Source organism: Poecilia reticulata, chromosome 17, assembly GCF_904066995.2.
Source record: "Poecilia reticulata chromosome 17, P_reticulata-male-v2, whole genome shotgun sequence".
In the NCBI taxonomy this organism is placed as follows: Eukaryota; Metazoa; Chordata; class Actinopteri; order Cyprinodontiformes; family Poeciliidae; genus Poecilia; species Poecilia reticulata.
The window spans coordinates 26,373,486-26,392,688 of NC_088846.1; the positions used below are offsets into that span (position 1 = coordinate 26,373,486).

Genomic DNA, 19,203 nt, shown 5'->3' on the forward strand with positions numbered 1-19,203 from the left:
CCTGATGTTCACAAATCTGCATTGATGATATTTTTACACAGCCAGTGACTCAATAAAACTCTGAAGGCTTCTTTATTGACTGAATGAATGTAACTTTTTATATTTAAATAAATATCCCACTTTGTAGTAATTTCATAACACTTAAATCTGTAGCTACTGACCACTAACTTAAAACAGACGAGAGAAATGTTGTAAAGAGTGGCTAATTGGGCTGTTCAAGCGTAACAAAATTACAAGCAAATCTTCAACAAGGAAAAGAAAAAGATGATCAAAATGCTCTTAATTATCCGGACTAAAAGTAGTGCCACAATTACCTTGAAACAGAAAGCAAAGGCCCAGTCGTAATTTTCAAGAAACTAATAGTTCTAATAGAATTATAACATTTTCGTGGTCAAAACTGACAGTTAACTAAAGGCAATAATAAGGTGAAAATGTTTAGCATAAAACAGGTCAAGTGACCGGAAAATATATAATACTTTCAGATACTTTAACTATCTGCCATACTGGTCGTGTGTCCTTTCCTGCTGCACAAGTTACTCAACAGGTTGTTGCTAGGTAACCAAAGAATGAGTGAGTTGCTAGGTAACTAAAGAGTGAGTGAGTGAGTTGGTTGATGCCACCAACCGAGCTTAGCTAGCAGCCAAAGTCTTTCCTCTGCCTACATTTCCCAGAATGCTATGGGGTTCTGAATCAGAATTCAGTGAAATTATTGAACATTCTATCAGACGTATTATCTATTGATATTGTTATTGATTTATTGTCCAGTCCTATTAAAATCTAACAAATCCATAAAGCAAAGTTGTTTAGTTTTTCCACTGATTTTATTTTAAAATGTCTGTACATGCATGTTTTATCTCTTTTTAAAAAAAAAAAAAAAAACAAGCAAGCAATAAATAAAGAAATAAACTAAAAGTGCCTATATATTTATTAAAAACAGAAAAAAAGAGTTCTAATTACACAGAGGCAGGAGAAGCCCGTCAGTACTGTAGCCTGCCACTTTGCTCTTTTTAAAAGCGTCAGCCAGACCTTGCCTCTGGCAATAGGAGAACCCTGAGACAGACAACATATGGTTTATTAAATGAATGATGAATGATAGGTGGGCTCTCTGAGGAATAAATGGCTGAAGGGAAACTTAATGGATTTTGAGTGAACTGTGGGTTATATTTTTCCTTCCTTTACTCTGTGATTCTTTTTAAAATCCCTCTCAGTGTTGTTTCCATTCTGGGAATAATAACACAGGCGATTTCTTCCTAATGCTATTATTAATATTATTTATGACAAACCAGTGCATTAATGATGTTTCTTGCAAAAAAGGAAATGTAACATAATTGAAAAGTTACTTTATTTCAGTAAGTGGAACATTCAAGACAGAATGATATTATAAGGGTTTATTTGTAATCATTTTAATGATTATAGCAAACTGAATCTGAAAATTTTGTTTTTGTATAAAATTATAATAGTATTACAAAAGACCAATAAAACAGAAATAACCTTTAGAATATTGCTGATTTGACATTTATCCAACAGTCCCCATCCACAAGGACAGCACATTCTTTACATATTTACTTCCTACAAACAAGGTTTGTGTTTTCTTAAGTCTCTGCTGGTTATCTGCTTGCATAAATACACATTAAGGAGCTCTAATGGGTTTTCTTCCCATTGTTTCTGACCACTACAGCAATAAAGCAAGCATTTAGACTGGGAGCACTCAATAATTTACAGCCTCAGCACCAGGAGGCACAGACACCGAGTATCAGCTTATCTTCAGAGAAACATTATTGTTCCTAACAGGTCAGATGAGTCTAATTCAGGCAGCTGGATCATGACATTGGTGTGTTTTCAGGTCTGAAATGCAATATCCAAAGATTTTTTTACGAGTACAAACAGAAAGATGTGCTGATGTATCTCACTGGAAAACTGGAAAACTTGGATGGACCAATTCAGTCCCTGCTGGGAAGCAATAAAAGCTCAATATTGTCTAAAATGGGTTTTTACTTATTCATATTGTTTGATATTCAGGGTTTCAAAAGGCCAGAGAGAAAGAGTACAGCATGCAAGCACCAGCTTGACTAACAGAAAGGTACAACAAATGTAATCAATTTTTTACTAAATTAAGTTAAATAAACATGAATATCTTAATGATGTGCAAAAAGCCTGGAAACCAAAGCGAGTACAAGGAGAACAGACTTCACATGGAGAAGACTTGGACAACTAAAAAGTAAACCCTAAAGCACAAATCATAAACATTAAAGCGTTACACCAGGCATTATTTAGCACAAGCTAATGCTAACTTCAATTCAAAGTACACCTGCTCTTGAAAGACTCAAGCCCCAATTTAATTTTTAATTTAATTCCCCCTAGATATTGTATTTATTTTATATCGAGTTCTCTGTTGTCTGTGTTTTATTTTGTTCCTGCACAGAGATCTGACTCAACAGGGAAACTTTTGAATGAACTAAAGTGGAGACTGCAACAGGCATTCTCGTCCTGACCTCACACACGTGTGAAGAATGTTTTAGAAAAATCCCCCAAAAATAAATAAAATTTTAAAAAGTAACTCTTGTTGAAATCCTTCCCAGAGGAGTTAGCTGCAAAGCACTTAAATTCATTTATTTCCTAAAAGCAAAAAGCAAAGTCAGGTCTGATTTACAACATTCTTCAGGTAAAAAAATCTTCTCTTTTGGTAGACTAGTAATATATATATATATATATATATATATATATATATATATATTAATACAACTGACATAAAAGCTGTTTTACATGTTAAAACTGTCAGCAATGATTCATTGATTTAACTTACAGCCAGTGGCGGAGCTAGACTTTTAAAGTTGGGGGGGCCAAGTGGGGGCCAGGACTACCTCTGGGGGGGCAAAATTTTAAATGTGTGTGTGCAAAAAAATATAGGGAACACTTAAACACTTAAGTGAACACTTAAGTGTTCCCTTTATTTTTTTGAGTAGTATATATATAAAAAATAATCAAACTGAATATTTGGTTAGTTTTTAGGCCCCTCTGTCATTTGACATGTTATAATTAACACCTTTGACTGGCGCACATGGAGACATGATAGACCTTACGCTAAGATTTCATTGCAGAGGAAACTAAAATCAATCAAATTAAAGATCCTTTCTGAATATCATCTCATGGACTCTGAACTAAATGCGTCTTTCTGACCGAGAGCTGACAGCGTGTTGAAGAGTTATGGACACCTTGGTTAGGAAGCTCTGTTTGGACAGGTAATTTGACAGGTAACAATAGTTCGGGTCGGACCAGAATTATTTGCCTGATGGTGGCTCAGGCTTCTAATGAATTTACATTTAATGAGTTTGGAGCACACAGAGAAAACCTAAAGAGAATGTTATGATCTACTTATTGTAGTTCAAGTAGAGGAATAACAGCTGACTGTTGAGAGAGGAAAGAAATTAATGTGCAGATCCGTTAGACAGAAACAAGCGCAGAGCGCTGGGCAATAAATGCGCATAAATGCTCCACCGTTACGCTCCAATTAATCACACATGAGACGACAAATGCCAAATATACAATATATAGTTACACTGCTTACGTTAACGGTGTTTTAAAAACAAAACCAGTAAAAACTTAACTGAGTTAATATGTCAGATTCTCTCCTCACCTCGTCTGATGAGAACAGAGAGCAGTTCGCTGGTTTCTGTCCAGAATGTGATCAGCTGACCACTTGGTGCTCAGACAGCTTCAACTTTACGCACAGAGAACATCGTGGAGCTCATTATTAATCATACTAAGAACAACATCAGTCAGAGGATCATCTCTGATCTGGACGCTTTAACGGACCAGAGACTTTGGAGCGTCCAGCGCAGCTGATCCGCTTCTGCTGGGTTTTTCTCCCGCTGCGGGATCAGGAAACGATCAGAGTTCTGCCGTCTTCTAATCACGTCATTTCGTGAAATGTTACCTGATTTCAAAAACGTTCTCGCAGAGAAATAATAAATGTTTCGTTTAATGACTACAAATTGGAAATAAAATGATTTTTTCTTTGACGGTCAACGAATAAACTCCAGCGCCACCTCTGCTCCAAACTACGAACATTGTCGGCCCCTCTTCGGTTTTTTCTCTCTTTTTTTGCGGAGGATCAATAAATAACTTATTGGTGTTTTACCATCACCACCAGGTATGAAGTGCTTTAGCCTTTGAGTTTCACCACAGCACAGCACAACTGAAACACCCAGGAGAACAAATTCAGCTTGTTATGAGTATAAAGGAGGCTGGTAGCACGCCTGATAAAATTCTATTTACTTATGTCATCACATGGACTTTATATATAAAGTTTTATACATTTTCTTTTCATATACTTATTATTGTTTTTCTTCTTTATATATTAGGTTGACTTAGAATGATTCCAAATAATGTGCAGGAATAACCTAGCGCTGTTACATGTCAATCATCTGGGGGGGCGACTAGGGGGCCCAATCAGATGACAGGGGGGGCACTGGCCCCCCTGGCCCCCCCCTCTAGCTCCGCCACTGCTTACAGCTAACTTGTTTCCCGCTGTGCTGCAGCAAATCCCACCTTTAAATAACAATAGCTTTATTAATAGTGCACAAACTCCATGAGGAAATCAGGTTATGTTGATCAATAACAGTGTTTACTGGACTGGTACACGTTTCTCTGTTTGCCCCTCCAGGCTCCACAAAAGAACAACAAAAATATCTGTAATAATGAAAACAAGTCTTATGTATTTACAGAAAAACTGCAACTTAAATGTAATCAAGGAAACAAACTGAACAACCAAACAATTTGTAAAATCAATCTTTGGCCAATGATGTTTTGCCTTAATTACAGTTAAGATAACAGCAAATTATGGCCAACAGGAAGAAGAAAAACACAATTAGTCGCAAAAGATGAAAAATAAAGGCAGCTGGTGAACAAAGAAACAAAAACCCCAGAATTTAGATGCTTTTTAGCTGTTTATGTAACCAAAATATTGTCGATTCATAATTCTTGCAAAAACATCTGGAAAAGTAACAAATCTCTCAAACATAGGATTATGAAGTCAGATTAGAAACTGAAAATTTCCAGAAACTAAATTTAAAATGGCCGCCAGTAGAGCCCATGCAGTAATAAATGCAGATTTTTTTGCTCTACAACATATTCTTACATTTTAAGAGTATTGGAAACGATTTCAAACAGAAGAAAGTTCAATCAATAATCAATCCATGTATTAATCCATGATCTTCTCCCTCATCCAAGATCATGTTGCAAAGACTGAAAAATGTTCCAGAAGGGAAGGAAAACATTAATTCTGTGATACTTTCCAGCTTGTAAAGGCAGATCCCAAAGCATTTCTGGGCTGGAAAGGAAATAATCCCTAAAGCAAGTTGGAGGTGAGCCCTGGGGTGTTTTTTCACTGGGATTCCCCAGCAACCTGCAACGGGACGCATCCCAATCAGAGAGCCAACTCCTTTCCATCCTGAACAACCATCCATCCATTTTCTTTACACCCTTGTCCCGTAGTGGGGTCAGGAGGGTTGCTGGTGCCTATCTCCAGCTGACGTTCCGGGTGAGAGGCGGGGTGACCTTGGACAGGTCGCCAGTCTGTCGCAGGGCAACACAGAGACAAACAACCATGCACACACACATTCACACCTAGGGGCAATTTGGAGAGGCCAATTAACCTGACAGTCATGTTTTTGCACTGTGGGAGGAAACCGGAGTACCCGGAGAAAACCCACGCATGCACAGGGAGAACATGCAAACTCCATGCAGAAAGACCGGGGCCGGGAATCGAACCCAGAACTTTCTTGCTGCAAGGCAACAGCTCTACCAACTGTGCCACTGTGCAGCTCATCCTGAACATTGTTTCTTTAATTTCCCAAAACCTTTTCCTCTGCCTTCACTACTTCTTGTGTTTTCACATAGACCCTGCAGCTCCTCCTGCTGCAGTGGTGCTACTGCGATCTGGGAAAAGTGTTGACCAGAAATTATGGGTAAAAAGCCACAGACTGATACTCCCAACTGACTGGAAAACTATTGTTAGAGAGGATTTTAAATTAACTGAACCTGACATGTTGATATTTCATTGCTTGTTTTATAAGAGTCGTAATCTTCATATTTCTCTCAATTGTTGCTCTTTAATACTCCATCCAGACCTTTAGGGTCCACAAACCAACAGTTTTTAGGGACTTCCAGAGGGCTACTGAAAATTAGAGTAGCAATCTGGCCAAAGCAGTGGAACAACCTGTCCTTGCACTGCAAAATCATAAAGTCTTATGAAGTATTTTTGGTTTAGTTTCTAGATCAAATAACTTTGTACACTTGAAATAAAACAAAACTAACTACAAGTAATTTTTCAGCAAAGTATAGGGGCTTGTTTTAAGTCAATAGTTTCTTAATATTGATGAAAAGGTATTGGTTATAAGATAAATAATCTGCAAATTCATTTTTATAAATTTTCCCCAAAGTGCTGCGGAGAATAAATGAAAACTATAAAAGGTGTGTATGAAATGTTTTGATTGATAATGTCACTAATAATTTGTACTGTTTCATCAACATTAAGGGATTATTGACTTAAAACAAACTCTTATATCTTGCTGAAAAGTTTTTTGTAAGTTTGTTTTGTTTCATTTCAAGTGTTCTAACACTTGAAATGAAACTAGACCAAAAAATGCTTGGTAAGATTCTTTTAAAATCTCACTTCTACACTTTGGTGTTTAGTTCTGTTTGTACAGACTAGTTTTAGCTTTTAGTGTGGAAATTCTCATACTTGATTGATATATTTTTCAACTTTTTGCTTGTGCTTTTACTCTTTTTTTACCGTTTATGCAGCTAATGATTTCTACCTTGAGCATCACTTTGATCCACTACGCTTGTTTAAAATGTACTATCGAAATAAACCTTGGCTTAAATTATCTTAGTAGTCCGAGGTTTCTATGAACAGCAACCAAACATGCATATGAAGGAGCAGCCGCTGCTGCAGCACGTCTGCTCCATTCAAGCATAAAATCACTAAATCACCAAACCTGGGCAGATGTGATTGCTTTATACCTGCAGCTCAGTATATAAACTCTGTTAAATATTTCTACTTTGCCTTCTCAAATCTCTCCTTGATGAGAAAGTTACTTTCTCTCTCTTCACAGCAGCTGAATGTGGAAGTTTATTCTCCATTTAATTAAATAGATTTTAATTAAGGATGGATTATTTCAATATTTATTTGAATGCAAACTGCAGGTGGTTTTGTTTAGATGCATGGCAGCATCAGAAATTCAGAATTCCTGTTTATGTTTTTAAATTTAGCATAAAATATGAACAGCAGGGGAGTATAAATATTATAATTTATTTATTGATTTAGTTTATTAAATATTTTTATTTTGGATATTTAAAATATTTTCCAGCTCCAGTGTTAAGTGTCCTTTACAAGATTAAAGTATGTAAATTATCATTTATCACAATCATTACTGGGAGAATTTATTGTGACATGCCTGGCAGTCAGATTGTCATAAAACAACAGTCTTCAGTCAGAAGCCTTTTCAGATTCACTGCAACACTGACTGCTACTGGAGATCCTTCCTGCTCCCAGCCTCACCATCCACATCAACTCTGTGAAAACACTTGATTTATACGAATTATAGCCGTTAATTTCCCTTTGGCATAAATAAAGTATTTTTAAACCTGAACTGAATTTTCTGGTGCTTACGTCTGTTCTGCTAGATTTCACTCTGGTTCCTTAGAGGGAATGATGGCGGGGAGAAAAATGGCCCCAATAGTTGAGTTCAGTTAAACTTTATTGTCCCCGAAGGGCAATTTGCTGCACAGTCAGCAATCACTCACATAAAAAACATCCGACAACCTCATCAACAACAATCTTTCAGCACAGGGAGGGAAGTCAGTAAAGTCCTCTTGTGCTGTGATTTATCAGTCTGACAGCAGCGGCATTGAAAGATTTCCTCAGTACGTCGGTTTTACAGTGTGTCACTTTGTATCTCCGTCCTGATGACATAAGTTGAAACTCAACTCATGATTTGGTGAAAATTAAAGCCTCTTCTCCAAGACCCTGCAGTAAAATACCAGGGAAACCGAAAAGAATGAGTCCCCTTTTCAAAGGAGCTAATTATGACCTACACTGTAAAACATTTCAAGGTGGTTTAACTTGAAAATTAAAGTACAAGTGCTGCTTTGAAAATGCGACTTAAGTCAAGAAAATTGTATTGCTTTTAACTCAGAAATTAAAGTTCATGAAGTTGATTTAACAAGAGACAAAATGTCTAAACATTGTTTTGTAACTTCTGATAGCTCATTAATCGTGAATGCTGCAATTTAAACCAAATAATTATTTCACAATATGCAAGAAAAAGGTGCCTTCACCCAGTTACACGTCACACATTTCTCTATTATTTTACTCACAATATCAAGTTAAAATAGCTACTTATTTTACTTTTAGTACTATTTAAATTCTTGTTTCAAATTGCATGAACCAAATTTCTGATCTGATGATGAATTTTTTTAAACATCACAATGAATTCTGCTCAAAAATACTTAGTGTGATCAGGACATTATCCTCAAGATTTGTTAACTATTTAATTAGCAAATCTTGCAGTTGCATTAAAATAAACATTTGCCTTAACACACAAGAGTCAGATCAATGTAATGCACTTCAATCTCAGGATACAAAAACATGCTGCTGAGCATTCTGGGAAATAGTTCCCACTCCTGTCCTTTTCTTCTTTCAGTTTTATTTTAAGTGCTAACCTAAACCCTCTTGAAAGTAATAAAAGGTGAACACAACTCATTACTGTAAGTTAATCTCTCACAAACTCACACATTTAGGTTCAAAATGTAAAACTTGCTAAATTTATTAAAAGACAGTAGACACAATTAAACGTGGCTTAATTGTTTTACAGTGTAAAAAAGTATTACGTTTATCTCCAGTAATTGGATTAAAAGTTGTGTTTTCGACAAAATGCTTACAAGAAAAAAAAAACGACAAATCCAAATGAGTTAAAAAGTCTCTACATTACATTGAGTCGGTGGAGAGCAGCTGAAATCCTGCCAAAATTAATTTGTTCAACGTATGGGATTAAGAAGTTTTCAGTTACTTTCTGCAGTCTTCCTGACTTCACAGCAAAACTTTATATAGCTGAGTTATGAGGAAACAAAGTACAAGTCAGCAAAATAACACAGCAGTGCCTCCAATCCTTCAGATTCACGCATCCACCCATTCATCTAGTTTACCCACTTAATGGCACGCCTGGCAAAGACGTGTAAAAATAACCCTGAAATAAGCAGCGGCATGGCCTCTAATTCCTATTGAGCCTTGAAGAAATGTATCAAAATAAAGGTTGTTGTTTTTTTAGTTGATCAGAGTGAAGAGGAACACTTAGGCAACACTCCATCAATTGCAGAATAGGTAAGCAACAATATTTTGATGCCATCCACGTGCCAACTAATTATTTAAATGCTATAATAAGAAGATATGGAGTAAAACTAACATGTTTGGTAGAGGTTCTGTGATGCTCTGGGCCTGTTTCTCTTCCGATGACAATGGACTCTCCCAGAAAAGTAAGAATTGATCATTATTAGGTCTTTCAGCATGATAATGAGCATAAACATTTGACACAATCAACACAGAGACACTTAACCAGACACTAAATTAACCTTCCTCCACTGACATCTCAATCCTCAGACCTTCATCTCCTGTAGAGTCGTTGTCCCTGCCAATGCTTCTCAGATCCCAATAAACATCCTGGATTTTTAGATATTTACCCAAACCAAGATGTGAGGGGAATCCCAGAAAACAAGCTGAAGTAAAATCCTTCAGGACAACAATTAGAGAAAGCATATTAACACCAAACATGAAACAACAACAACAATTAAATCTGGGATTATTTTGAAACAAGTCCAAATAAGAAAAACATGGAACACAATTAAAATGGGAAAATATTGCAAAATTCACATCTTGCACGTTTTTGCACTTTAATTTGAGTCTCTTCTGCTTCTAAAAACAGCCTACATGCTTAAAACAGCAATCCAGTTAATGTTTTTTGGTGTCTAGTACATGAGAAAAACCTTCTTGAATTTAACGTCAGAAATCAGCAGGCACTGCCCTCACCTAGCAACTCAAGCGGAGCTCCAGCACGTTTGGTCAGCTGCTTTTACCGCTGTACAATGGCTGCTGGAAAAGATTAGTGTCTTGTTGTTCACTTACAATCCAGAAACCACTTCCTGCATTCTTGTTGATTGTGCAGTAGGCTCTACTTCTGCTTTTCAAAGATGTACAGATGTATAATTGCACATTTGTTGGCAGAAAATTTCAGGTGCGAGTGTAAATGTTGAGTTGAGGGGCGTGGCCTAGCATTTGAATCCATTTGGATTTAAAGTGACAGACGCCTTAAAGCAGGTCATTCTGAAAGGAACTCAAAATACTCAGAAGACTAAAATCTAATTGATTCTGTGCAAAAAAGGCTATGAACATGTTTTGTACAGCCCATAGATCTATTTTAATCTGTTCAAGGAAGCTATGTAAGTTATCTTTAAGAGGAAATATGAAGCCCAGATATAACAACATAATTAAAAGATCCTGGCACAACAATAGGTTCAAACATTTCAAAACCATTATGCGAAACCACACGTCCTGTTTTTTAACAAACCCAGAAGTAACAGGGTATGGCAAATTACCACTTCATGGCAATAAAAATGATACAATCCATGAAAATACAAAGGTTTTTTATTCCTTTTCTGCTACATAGCTACAAAACCTTGCAAACCATTTTTACAACTTAACCATTCTAAAAGATTTATCAGTTTCACCACTTTTCTTTTTAGGTCAGACTATCTGCACAGGATTTATTTAACCAATTTTAGGTCTCACATCACCGGTTTTTGAGCTGACGCTTTTACTGTGAAGGTAAGATCTCTGCACTGCAAATGCAGGGGCAGCAAGTATGACCACTTCAAAGATGCTGCAGCTCAGCAAGACGTGTTTTAAAAAGAAAGTTGCTGTTTCTCCAAGTTTTCCTTTTAAATGCACATATAGTTTCTGGTTTGTTTTTTTCTTAAGAAATAAAAATAGTTTCCTCTCCATTGTGGTACCATCAGAGTTTAACTTTTGGCTTTATTGTTAAATCAGAAAAAAATATGAAAGCATTTGAAAAAATGTTGTTTCTTTGGAAAACATGTTATTGTTTTTTACTACTTTTATTGAGCTTGGACAAACTATACAGACTATCCAAGTACACCAACAATACCCTAATGCAAAACCCAAATCTAAAAAGTTTCTTTAGGGTCTTTTGTGCAGTTTTACTCTCCACATGTTGAGTATTTCTGCTCAACTCACTTTCTGATCCATTTTCTGCTAAAACCAGCATCTCTTTCTATGTATCATCTATTCATTCCCTGCAAAAATTAGACTGCTTTCATGATTGACAAAAACATGTCTTAGGGCTGTTTCTGTTGAAACTAATATCTCTGTCCTCCAATGAATAATATAACTGGAAAAATACAAAAATATCTCTTATTCTCTCTATCCTTGCTTTTCTTATTCTCCATCTGGCCACCAGATGTCTTCAAACTCTCCTGACATGCATTTATTAACCTACAGGTGTTCACAGATTTTTCTAAGGTTACATTTATTATTTTACCAATGTAGTTGGTGACTTTGTGTTTTAGATTTACGTTTAATTTAGCCAACTTGTAGCCATTTAAACAAATATGGTCATCCTGAAACAGCCTGTGTGATTATAACGCTATAAAATTTCTAGTAAAACGTAATAAAAATGCAGTTTCTGGTGGGGGATGAATTAGGACATTCATACATTCATTCAAACTTGCATAATTTCAAGTGTACATGATGAAAACATGATTAATCTGCATTTTGAGGGAGATTTAAACGTTTAATCTGTTGCTCCTGTCTTTCTGGAATAATGTTCTTTAGACAGATGATTATAACACATAATTAGATTAATATAAAATACCAAGCAACCCAAACCTACAACCTAAACCAGGATAGAATGGATTTAATCAATCAAAACATTTGTTTTATGATCGGATATTGTGATGGAGACCAGGGGTTCCATCCCATGTTGATTATTGATATTATGTTATTTTCAGTTCAAATGTATTTTGTATCAGTTCTTTATTTCAGTTACTTTGACATTTGGTGAACATTCTTTTTGGGTAGGGAGACTGGCCATCTTTCCTGTTCAGAGAATGGGGGGGGGGGGGGTGTCAGTTTGTTTTGATTTAGATTAGTCAATTTGAGTTAATTGAGTACTTGCCTTTCTGGGTGTGTCTCAGCAAGGTGGAGCAGAGAGGGAGACAAATGCTCCTGGAACATACCAGCTTCCATTAAGAGGGGTAACACTCTGAGGATTTATTTTGTTATTGTTACTTTTTGATTGACCTTAGAATAGTTTAGTTTTTTGTATGCATGTAAATATTTGTTGGAGCATTTATTGTTGGTAGGTTTGTGTAAATAGTGTTTGTTTGTCCTTTTTTTTGTGGTCACCCCTTCACCTGGTGTAAGTGGAACTTGCCTCAGGTATAAGTGTAAGCTGCTGTGTTTCACTAAGTGTGGTTGTTGATGAGGATGTTGGTGTAACTTGGAGCTCCGAAATAAAAACACCTCAAAGACATATTGTCGCCTCACTTCCTCCTTACCAAAGCAGAGCCTCCGCCGGTCAAAGTGACAGATATCTAACTGGTATTTCAATAAAACAATATAAATGGAGGATTGAGTTTTTTAAATAAACTAAATCTGTTTGCACATATATTGTATTTAATTATTCATCCCCTTGTTGATTATCACCAGAAACATTTTGAATTGCAGCAGTTTTAAGTTCCTGACCTGCTTTCTGTCTTTCTCCACTGGTATCTTAACTATTCATCTTTAGTGCTGAGCTTCATGAGTTTGGAAAGCCTCACCGCCATCACCCTAATGTTTGCTGCTAACGCAGATTCTCTGTCAGACTCAAGATGACTCTGGCCAAAATGTTAATATACTTTCTAGACAGGAGAAACATTTTCCAGACAAAATAAAGGATTTCTTCAAATCTAAATCTGTCAGAAATTTTAGGCTTTTCTGAATAATTTTGCACAAAATGATTCACTGAAACCTGTACACTTGACTTTTGTTTCAATAAATCTCAAGTTGTTTGTTGTCCAATCATTCCACTTATGAAAAGGAGCAGATTAAATAAACCATTAAATCGTGTTAGACGTGTTGATATGCGATCCACCTTTTGATTAGAGTTGTACATTAAAGAAATGTTGTTGCAGCAGGCGCTAATGAAGCTTAAGTTTCTCCTTTTTCGTCATCAGCCTAATCAAAAATCTGGTCTAATATTCTTTTTTTATCTGTACATTGAAATAAAAAGTTTCTCAACACTCAAAGACTCCATCAGGCTGTAAATATCAAAAGGTAATTACATGCACAGTGGCTTTGAAGCCCTGGAGGCGGATGTGTCACAGAGCAACCTTCCTGAAATTTATCGCTTTAAAAAGCACTTCAGTCTTCTCCTTCCATCGCGCCACCATCTGTGGCTCTTAAAATATGGATTTCCACTGTGTTGCCATTTAGCAACAATAATGAACACTGAACTGTCTTTCAGGACGACAGAGATGTGAGCTTAGCTCTGAAATCTGCAGCTGGGCTTCTTTCCCTTTTGCAGCCTTGTTTTATTGCACTGCTGAGATCTATGATCGCTGTAGGATGCGTCTGCCGCTGCGACACAAAAAAAGGGAGGCAAAAAAATTAAATAAAAAATGCCCCTGTGACAATTTAAAGCTGGATCAAAATACACAAGGATACAACTAAACTACCAGGATTTAAATGCTGCTGCAGATTTACAGAAGGGGAGAAACAAAACATGAGAACTGATTTTAGCAAAACGACCACACAACAAAAGAAAAGCAGCAGAAAGGATTGTAGGGAGGGAGGGATGAACATGAAGAGTAGTAAAGAAAAAAGAGGAACATGACAGCTCCTCTCTCTGATATACAGATGCAGCAGGGGAGCGGAGGGACAAACGGATGGCAAACCTTGAGAGAGGAACAGGGTAGGAGAAGATAAAACCCAGGGATATGTGTTGATGACCGAATGGGAGCTGGCAACAGGACCAGCAGGACAGAGAAAAATCAGCATCGAACAGAGAGAGGAGTTGGTTGTGGGCAGGAGGGGGGGTAAGGGAGAGTTAAAGTCTCGTCTGAGTCAGAAGCAGCAGGAGGAGAGGAGAAACAACTGAAGCACAGAAACAGCAGGAGGTAGAGAGACAGAGAGGAAAAGATTCACAAATCCATCTGGAAACCAGCTTCTTGTGGGAAATGACATCAACCAGAAGATGTCTCCCTTCATCTCTGTCTCTGTTCCAATGGATTTACGCAGAGGAGAATTATTTTTTTAATTATTTAAAGTTGACCTACTATGTTTGCTTGAACAGGTTAGGATGGTTCTGCGGTCTATACAAAATATGTTCACATGTTTTTCACAAAATCATTCTTAGATAAGAAAAAAAAAGTTTTACACAGTAAAAGAAAAATCCGTAAAAAAAAAAACAGGAAAATGTCCTGGTAATTTTCTGTCAGTACATTTTCAGTTTTTTTACGGAATTTCCAGCAGAATTTTTTTTCGTAATTTAACAGATTTTTTCTCGTAATTTAACAGCTTTTTTATGTTAAATTTTAAACATAGAAAACTGTTAAATTATGGAAAAAACCTGGAAAATACAGTACAAATGCCTGTAAAACTAAAAAACGGAAAAATTCCTTCTAATTTCTACAGTACATTTACCCGTTTTTTTACAGTTTTTTTTTTACAGTTTTTTTTTTTTTTTACAGTGTAGATAAGGTTTTAGTCTGTTCAGTTTTGACTATTTTGAAAGTTTTTTATGGCCTCTTATCACTTTAAATCCGAATAAGCTGCTGCTGGCTACGCCTCAGACTCAATGTTTACACTCGCATGTGAAAATGGCTGCAAACAGATACACAATTATACAACCGCACATCTTTGAAAAGCAGAAGTAGAGCCTCCTGCAAAACCAATAAGAATGCAGGAAGAGGTTTCTGGATGGTAAGTCAAGAACAAAACACTTGTCTTACAGCAGAAAAACGAGCTGACCAAACATGCTGTCAGCTCCACTAGCAACACTAGTAGAGCTTCACTAGGTTGCTAGGTAACGGACTGGGTTTCACTAGGGTTGCTAGGTAACGGACTAGTAGGCTGATTTGTGACGTTGCATTCCACACGTTTTTGAAACGGCTCATCTTGTGGACACTAAAAACCTTTAACTTATTGTCAAACAATGGCTGGGTGGTTTGTTTTAAGCATTTTGGGCTGTTAGAAGCAGTAGAAACCCAATTGGAAAAACAAAAACGTGCAAAATGTGAATTTTACATAATAGGTCCCCTTTAAAATATTTTCTGTCACCACTATTCTTTTCTTGCAGAAAGAAAGTCCTGCTTTGCTCCCAAGTTGAAAACACGACTCTTAGGTTGATTGGCTCTACATTGTTATTAATGATGAATGTGTCCTTGGTTGTTTCACGTTAATGACATAGAAGTCAAATAAGATGCAACATGGTGGTTCAAACTTCTTTGAAAACAATCAGGTACGAATCCAAATTTGCTCCACATATGGAAGTGGTGCAAGCCTTGTTTTGTCACATTATAATCCATCCATCCATTTTCTTTACACCTTGGTCCCTTGGTGGGGTCAGGAGGGTTGATGGTGCCTCTCCAGCTAACGTTCCGGGCAAGAGGCGGGGTCACCCTGGACAGGTCGCCAGTCTGTCGCAGGTCAACACAGAGACACACAATCTAGGGACAATTTGGAGAGACCAATTAACCTGACAGTCATGTTTTTGGACTGTGGGAGGAAACCGGAGTACCCGGAGAAAACCCACACATGCACAGGGAGGACATGCAAACTCCATGCAGAAATACCGGGGCCGGGAATCGAACCTAGAACCTTCTTGCTGCAAGGCAACAGCTCTACCAACTGTGCCACTGTACAGCCCACATTATAATCAGAAAGTAAAATATCTTTCATTAGATAGTGAACACTGCACAGTGGCGCAGTTTGTAGAGCTGTTGCCTTGCAGCAACAAGGTTCTGGGTTCAATTCCCGGCCCCGGTCTTTCTGCATGGAGTTTGCATGTTCTCCCTGTGCATGCGTGGGTTTTCTCCGGGTACTCCGGTTTCCTCCCACAGTCCAAAAACATGACTGTCAGGTTAATTGGTCTGTCTAAATTGCCCCTAGGTGTGAGTGTGTGTGTGCATGGTTGTGTGTCCTGTGTGTCTCTGTGTTGCCCTGCGACAGACTGGCGACCTGTCCAGGGTGACCCCGCCTCTCAACCGGAACGTTAGCTGGAGATGGGCACCAGCAACCCTCCCGACCCCACTGAGGGACAAGGGTGAAAGAAAATGGATGGATGGATGGATGGATAGATAGTGAACACAGCAGGCAGGTAAGAGAAATGGAAAGAGTCTGGGAAAACTGCAAACTGACCAAGGAAAAAAACATCAACCAGAAAAGAAGCCAAGACATGCAAAGCCAGGTATGGGAAACTGTGACAAAGTTTGTTCATTTACCACTTATCCTTTAAACATGTTTCTGATTTATTTTATCTTTCTATAGTTGGTCATTTTTTTATTTAACATTGCTTTTGTAACTTTGCTTCACTCATTGTACCAGTTTGTTTGTGGTTCCATTGTGTTCACATCCGATCATATGTTGTTATTTTTATTAGGTTAACACTAAACCATTATGCTTTTGTCATAAATGTACATTTCTAGTAAATTATTAGTTTATTTTTTACTCACCATTTTTTGTCCCTTTTGATGCTGCAGCCTGAATGGGTGGGGTCGCCCCAGCATTTCCTGTTTAAGTTTATGATGTCACTGATTGCATCAACCAAATGGAGGATTTTCTTTTCTGTATTATGTTTGTTTCCTTTAAAGTAACCTTTTGCATTGCCCTGTATAATATTTTATTTTACAGACCGTTTATCTATGTAGATGAGTTTGTAAATTAGATTAATAATCATATTCCTGTTTCTTTGTTTAGATTTTGTTGTTTGGTTTGACCTCTTTTTTCATGGCATGGTCTAATGAAATGTAGGTGTGTTGCCATTTTTGTATAAAATCAGTAAGATTTTGGCTACTTGAGATGAATGTCAGAAAACAAAAATGTTAAATAAATGACACTACCTCATTTTTTAAAACAGGGGTCTTCAACCTGTGGCTCTGGAGCTGCAAGTGGCTCTTTGGTTCTGGCTGAGATGATAAAAAAGCATGAATACAATAACAGCAAAATGCAGGTTTTGCATTTGCTAAAAAACATGATATTTTCATCATCATGGAGTTGGAACATATGTTTGTATGTTTTTTCACATAATTATCCACAAATATCAACATCCTGTAGAAAACTATGTATCCATCTTCTTTTTGAAAAGGTTTTATGTTGGTTTCTATTTTTATTTTAAGACCTTGGAATAGAAGAAAAATCTTGGCTTTTTAAAAATAACACCAAATCTTTTGGATACTCATCTAAAATGAAAAGGTCATGTAACGTGAAGGTCTAAACGAGTTTTTTTTTTTCTGTTGCTGAGAGGGTAAAAATGGCTTTTTGAACTGTAAAGGTTGCAAACTCCTGTTTTAGAATGAAATACAGCAAAATCCTGAAAGCAAACCTAACAAAGGAGGCAAAACACTGGGTTGGAAATTTGACTTTCAGGACAATGAACTAAACATACAGCCAGAGCTACTGAGGTTAAGATTAAAGTACGTGTCTTAAAATGGCCTAGTCAAAGTCCTTAATCCTGGCCTAAATCCAACTGAAAAACTGCAAGTGACAAGATTTGGAAATAAATCTTCAAAGTCGGGGGGGAAATAAAAGATTCAGGCTGTAGATGAGCAAAGCTTGTGAAAGCATACCACGGAAGACCTGGAGATGCAAAGAATGGTGATTCTTAGAGCTGAATATATTCACAAAACACACCTTTTAGGTTTATTTTTGTAAACAGAGAAATAAATTGTTTCTCCTTTTCTCTGCATGTCACAATTACTCTGCCTAAATGCTAAGAGAATACCTGGAGGGCGTTCTTGTACTTTTCATGCACACCGAGAATTTCGCCCGTTTTCGTTTTTCTTTTCTTACTCTAAGTTCATCCCGTAATATGCGTTCTGTGAGCCCTGCTCTTTTAAAACAGAGAAACTTGACTCCAGCAGTAACGCCTCGACATTTTCATGGTATGCTGAACACAGAGAAAGTTAACAGCATCAGGCGATCTCGCCTCCTTCCCCGCAGCGGGGCAGGACGCTTAAAACGCTAAAAACGCTGCGCTCTGCAGCAACACATCCCCCAAACTCAGCGCTGTACTGTTGGCATGCATGGGAATAAACCAACCACCTCACTCTGCAAGTGAGGCTTAAACATATCTGGAAACCTTTGCTACCAAAACAACACTTCTAGCTCAGTATCTTTCTTTATTCTTTACGCAAAGAGCGTCAAAAAGTGCAACAAACTGCGCTTCTCTTAACGACTAATTAACAGGCGCGCAAAATGTTGCTGCACATTTCAGAATTAAGCTCAAGTGCATGCATTTCAAACAACTATTTGTAGGCTGTTTGCACTTTAAAATGCTCATAATTCAAATCGAGGAGACACTAGCAACCTCCACTCAACGCCTGGATGCGCAATCTCATCTGGGAAGAGAAAAGTAGTAAAAAGAAAAGCGCACATCTGTCTCACCTTCTGCGGTTGTCCCGAACAAGCCAAGAAGGAGAAGAAGCCAGGCAACCCGAGGAATAATCCCAGCGACTCTTTTAGACTCCATATCCTTGGTAGGAGGGGGAAAAACCCGGAGGCTGCAGGGAGTCAGTGCCTGCTTTCTGCTGCTGGAGGAGAGAAACACGCACGACCTCTGTTCTCCAGCTCCGAAAAGGATCTGCTCCAACCCGACGGAGGGAGGAGAGGAAATACTGATGGAGAGGCAGCGAGGAGAAGGTGGAGGGCTCGGCTTTTACGAGTTGTACCGGAATGTGCTCAGAAATGAAAGGAGTTTTTGGCGAATAGAGAAAAGGCTGTGGAGATTTTGCAATAACCAAAAAATTTAATGTTTATTTCTATAAGTGAAACTGTCATTGATGGTCATTGATAGAAAAAGGAGGAATAAATTTCCGCCCAAAAAACTTGAAACTTGGACATTTCTGAGCGCCAAAAGTCGAAAATTTGCT

The 19,203-nt window shown here is 37.5% G+C and overlaps 1 protein-coding gene across 2 annotated transcripts in view; it reads right to left on the bottom strand.

The window, feature by feature from the left end:
• cntnap3 (contactin associated protein family member 3) overlaps positions 1–18,991 on the bottom strand; it is a 114,629-nt gene extending 95,638 nt beyond the window's left edge. The window contains exon 1 of one of the 2 annotated variants that reach the window (XM_008433926.3): positions 18,719–18,991. In XM_008433926.3, coding sequence (XP_008432148.2) covers positions 18,719–18,803 — 85 coding nt within the window. In that variant the 5' untranslated portion in view covers positions 18,804–18,991. The remainder of the gene's footprint in view (positions 1–18,718) is intronic. The other variant, XM_008433924.3, reaches the window with a different exon arrangement.
• Between the last annotated feature and the right edge of the window lie 212 nt (positions 18,992–19,203).